Source organism: Morus notabilis, unplaced genomic scaffold (assembly GCF_000414095.1).
Source record: "Morus notabilis unplaced genomic scaffold, ASM41409v2 Scaffold634, whole genome shotgun sequence".
Lineage (NCBI taxonomy): Eukaryota > Viridiplantae > Streptophyta > Magnoliopsida > Rosales > Moraceae > Morus > Morus notabilis.
The window spans coordinates 3,333-8,770 of NW_010359282.1; the positions used below are offsets into that span (position 1 = coordinate 3,333).

Here is a 5,438-nt window from a genome sequence, read left to right on the forward strand (position 1 = left end):
TAAAACGGATTCAATATTTTTATGAGGTATATTAAAATTCTCTTTTCAGTCCTCTTTTAGGAGTTTTTTAAGTTATTTTACTCTATTAATAAGATATATACTTAGATCGTTAAAATTAATTTATTAATTATTAAAATCTCATTTATTTTATCGATTTAAATTTTCAGTTTTAAATTTTTACAGTAAAAAATTCTTAAAAAATATCACATTTAACTTTTTTTGTTACAGTAAAAAGCTCTAAAAAAATATCACATCTTTACTCAAATTAAAAACTCGAATCCACAAAATAAACAAAATCTAAATTTAAAATAAAAATATTTTTGTGTGATTTATTATAAATTTTAAATACGAATTTACATCATTAAAATATTAATTGAATGGTTAAAAATAACTGTGACTACCATATAGCAAAGTTCAAAACCTCAAAATCAGCTAAATGGACCTCCTCTTTAACGCCTACTCCACCGATTCTGATGAAGACGACGTGCCCAAACCCGAATTCGCACCCGAAAGTTTCATGCCGACGCCGTCGCCGTCTTCTTCTTCGAAGCGTCCGAGACTCGGAAACCAAATCGGCCACTCGTATTCGGGTCATCCGGAGACCCGATCTCCGTTGCCCCGAGAAGAAGCTCCGCTTCCCGGTAGATACATTTCCAAGCGAGAGCGAGCCCAATTTTCCTCTCTTCCCATGGTTCCTGAGCCGGTCTCTGTTCGTAATTCACCTGGTATTTTTTTTCTTTTGCTTTTACAAATTTACTTTATAGAAATTTCTTTTATCTGTTTCGAAATAATTTATTTTCACTGTTTTGTTTTTAGCTTTTTTTGTTACAGAATTTCTATGAATTTGGGGAGTTTTGTATAGTTTCCGAAAAGTTTTTAGAATTAAAGTAGTAGTGACTTAACAAAGGAGTAAAGTTGGAATGAAATTACAAGTGTTTTGTAGTTTTCAGTGTGCTGAAGTAGTATTATTATGATCATGAATGAAAATGTCGATTTTGAAATACTAAGAGGTTGTTCTTTTACAACGAAATTCAGAAAAAATTTGAACTCACTTTATTCAAGTTCTATTCTTTTGTAAAATTTGAGTTTGAACTCGAGTTTGGAGCTAATTTCGAGTTTTAGGGTCCGTTTAATTCGTTGATTCGAGTTTTTAATTCAAGTTAAGATGTGATTTTATATGAGTTCTTTACTGTAATAAAAAAGTTAGATGTGACTGTTTCTGAGAGCTTTTTGCTGTAACAAAACTCGAATCGGTGAAATGAACGGGACTTAAGTTTCCCCTTCAACTCGAGTTCATAAACTCAAACTCAAGTTAATAAACAGTATTTTTTCTATTCTTAAAAATGTCATAATTTTTTCGTTTTAATTCTAATTGAGATGATTTTTTTTTATGCATTCACAATGAAAAGACGAATAAAACCCCACCCATATATCCTATTAAAATTTTTTATCACCATTGAGTTTTTATTAAAATACTATCTAAATACAAATTTAAGTTTTGACCTACCCAAACACAAACTCAAAAAGATTCTCAATTCAAATCATAACACAAATGTGCACATCCAAACACAAACTCAAGTTACAACTTCAACTCAAGTTATAACTCAAACTCAATTCAAGATCATCACTTAAGTCACCCTAACTCAAAAATGCAAAAGAACAACTCCTAAGGCTTCGAATTTATGAAATATTAGTGGATTATATTGACATTGGTATCGGTAGAAATGAAAATGCTTGTGGATTCTGTTGAGTGTTTGGAGTTTAATTATCGCATGTCATGTCTTGTTCGTGTTGTGCCATCGTGCCATAACCCGTGTTGTCAGCCCTAGTTAGCACAGATTGAGCTACTTAGACATGTATTTGGGGCCGCAAATGTTGAGAGTTGGATTAGAGAGAAATACAGTGAGTTTGAGAGGCAAAAAAATGCGTGATATTTTCTTATTTATTATAGTGGAATTCTGCGGCGGTTGAAATTAGAATTTAGAAATATCTCTCATATTACGGGGTGAACTATCGTAAATTTTGTGTGTATACTTGTTTGCGTTTCTTCTATATTATTGCTCTCGTTGGTGAAGGATTGGAGTGTTAAATCCATAACAGATGGTGCGTAAAATTATAATCATTCTACATATATATCTTCTTCTTCTTGTCTGCATTGTATATTTAAGTAATATTCAAGAAATATTGCTAAAATTGTTAATATTTACTTCCTTGATTATCTTGTTGTTATTCAGTTTTGGGGAGTATTTCTGATTCAAATATTCGCGGTGATATATTGTCGTTGTTGAGGAATAAGGCGACAAGTGTTGCACAGCGAGGAAAACTGTGTGAGAGAATGTCTGTAGCTCTGTCTAGCCATACAAAAGCTGTCAGCTCTGTTCATTGGTCACCAACTCATGGTAAGTTCTTTCTAGTTAAAAAGTTTTGACTGTGTTTTGCTTTGGTACTTCTTTGGTTTCCTTGCTGATTTATTCTTCCACAATCGTAATGGGTTCCTGGTTATAAAGAAAATTAATCCCAAGAAAAATATTTGAGTTTCACTTGATCAAAGCTCTCAAGAATTGGCATTAAATAAAAGAAAATCAATCACAAAAGACACATAAAAAATGGGTTTCAATTTGACAAGCGACATCCTTGAAGGAAAGCAGCCGTGAAAGTCCATGAATGACTATTACAATCACTAATCAAGATCAGCTCAGTTTCTTTCGGTACAAGAAGATAACTCGCAGTCTCTATAAGAATGATGAACCTGATAACCACTTGAGTGAAACCAAATAAGATAGCCTACCCGACCGCTACAACTAATTTTGATTTCTTGACTGTGTTTTTTGTGCAATATTAATTATTGACAGCTCAGCATATTTGAGGATTATAAGCTAATTTTTCGACACCATGTTCTTTTAGTGCATGTATAATTTTGATTTTCTTGCTTGTTTAATTTGATTGCATTTTTTTAAAAATTTAATAAATGGTGGTGTTGAGCCACAGTGCACTGCATCAGTTTCATTTATCACTTCCTTTATTGATCTGTTCATTAGAGTTAGTCTACAGCTCATCTTCTAGCATCTGCGGGAATGGATAACTCAATCTGCATATGGAATCCGTGGAGCAGCGAGCAGAAGATAGCACGAAAATTGTTCATTCATAATGCAGCGGTAAAAGATGTCAAATGGTCTTGGCAAGGATTGTCTGTGCTTTCTTGTGGATACGACTGCTCGTCAAGGTTAGTTGACGTTGAGAAGGGGATGGAGACTCAGATTTTTAAGGAGGACCAAATGGTTGGAGTTGTTAAGTTCCATGAGGACGACTTCAACCTCTTCCTTTCTGGAGGATCACAAGGATGCATAAGGTTGTGGGATATTAGAACCCGAAAGGCGGTTCATGAATTTGTGCGTGGTGGTGAGCCTGTTCTTGACGTTGAATTCACCAGAAATGGCAAGCAAATTATCTCCTCCAGTGACATAACAAGAAGCAACGTCAGTGAAAACTCTATTATTGTTTGGGATGTCTCTCGACAAGTCCCACTTTCTAATCAGGTAGAGAAACTATCCATTATGCCTTTAGCAATAGTTTGCATCTATGGCTGAATCAATGGATAGCTTGATCAGGAATATAAAATCTAACTGGTTGAATGTACAAAAAGTAAATCATCAAAATATGTGCATAAAGTAAATATCTTGCTCAGAATAATGTCTCTGATTTTCTGCTAACAGTAATATGAAGAACTATTGTTAACTTCCATCTAAACTCTGGTGTTGGTTTGGATTTGATTCAATTTTGAACAATCTCAATCTTGTGCGCACGCGTGTGTTTAAGTGAATTGCACTAGGAAAAATTAAATATCATTCGAGTATTGTTTGAAAAACTGTATAGGTAGAAGTAATGACCGTGTTTAAGTGAATTGCACTAGATTTAACAATCAAATTTGTTGAGAGAACCTCATATTATGGATAACTTTCCTTTTGTACTTTCCTGATTTTATTTAGTTGAGATTTGGAAGAGCCTTAATTGGTATTAATGAAGTGAGTAAGAGTACTCTTACTGATGTCCTAACAAAGAGAATACAAAAACAGGAACGGGAAATTATCATCATGTTGGTACCCTATGTTTTCACTTTTGTAAAAGATATATATATATATATATATATATATGTACATATCACAAAATCCCCATAATAATGAAAGTATTATTATGTTTGTATTTTGAATTCAATTTGTATCATGATTGTATCCCAAAGAAGTGTAATGTAGGTGACATTAAACGTATTACCGGAATTGTCTGGTTATCGAGTAATGGTTTGGAGTGGGATGAAAGTGCAGTTTGGTAACATAGTGATACAAATTGAAACTAGAACATACCAATTTACTATCTTTCATTATGAAGGATCCTTGATTTTAAAAAACCAAAAACATAGGATTTGGAGCGGTCTTTCTTTTACATTTTCTTTGTTGACGACATAAAGAAATGAAAAGAGAACCACACACAAGCATACTTATGAAGTTAATAATTGTGATCATCAATGGATTTTTTCAGAGATCATTGATCCAGCAAGAATCATGTTTTCCCACTTTAATTAATAGCTTTTATAGTGTTTTTCCTCGTTTTCAGGTATATGTAGAAGCCTATACCTGTCCCTGCGTGAGGCGCCACCCCTTTGATCCAGTTTTCGTCGCCCAGTCAAATGGAAATTACGTTGCAATCTTCTCTTCATATCCCCCTTTCAAGCTAAACAAGTACAAGAGGTATGAAGGCCATGGGGTATCAGGCTTTCCCATTAAGTGCAGCTTCAGCTTGGATGGAGAGAAGCTTATCTCAGGCTCTTCAGATGGTTCTATATACTTTTACAACTACAGATCTTCTGAGTTAGTCAGGAAAATCAAGGCATATGAGCAGCCATGCATTGACATTGCAGTCCATCCCATTTTGCCCAATGTCATTGCTTCCTGCAGCTGGGGTGGCGAGGTTTCGGTTTTCGAGTGACATGTTTGAAACTCTTTTCATTGCAAGGGAAGTCTTCAACTGGCAAGGAATGCACCAAGAATGTTATAGGCATGGATTTAAGGCACTTCTAAAAATCGTGGGTTTTTTTTTTTTTTGTTTTTGTTTTTTGTTTGGTCCTGAATCTCTAAAAATTGTAGTTTGATATAGATAGTCAGGTTGTAATGTATCGCTTTAAAGGCTACTTAAAATGTAGAGAAATTTAGATGATATGCTTCCCTAGTTTTTTCCTCTTAGAATTGTGTCCCTTTAGGTTTGAAAGAAGGGAGAATGGATCTAAAAGTGTTAAAGGAGGGGGAACATTTCTCTAGTTTTCCTAAAATATTTTGGATCAATTTAGGTTCTTCTGTAAAAGGGGCTTATGATTAGGAAAATTGGGTCGCTTCAATGAAGCCCAAAGCAGTTATTGGAACCCATTCATGAAGGCCTTTCTAAGCTGC

At 34.2% G+C, this 5,438-nt stretch overlaps 1 protein-coding gene across 1 annotated transcript; it reads left to right on the plus strand.

Annotated features, from left to right (window-relative positions):
* Positions 1-433: 433 nt before the first annotated feature.
* LOC21403993 (WD repeat-containing protein 25) lies at positions 434-5,438 on the plus strand. The gene is made up of 4 exons (XM_010093966.2): positions 434-725; positions 2,235-2,399; positions 3,052-3,536; positions 4,609-5,438. Exons 1-4 carry the CDS (start codon positions 437-439, stop codon positions 4,978-4,980), a joined length of 1,311 nt encoding a protein of 436 aa, XP_010092268.1. The 5' UTR covers positions 434-436; the 3' UTR covers positions 4,981-5,438.

What these genes read in the sequence shown, in the direction of transcription:
- LOC21403993 (XM_010093966.2), top strand. Translation starts at nt 437, where the DNA reads ATGGACCTCCTCTTTAACGCCTACTCCACCGATTCTGATGAAGACGAC. An exon ending in TCATTGGTCACCAACTCATG is followed by an intron (nt 2,400 to 3,051) that starts GTAAGTTCTTTC and finishes GTTAGTCTACAG; the next exon opens with CTCATCTTCTAGCATCTGCG. An exon ending in AAGTCCCACTTTCTAATCAG is followed by an intron (nt 3,537 to 4,608) that starts GTAGAGAAACTA and finishes CCTCGTTTTCAG; the next exon opens with GTATATGTAGAAGCCTATAC.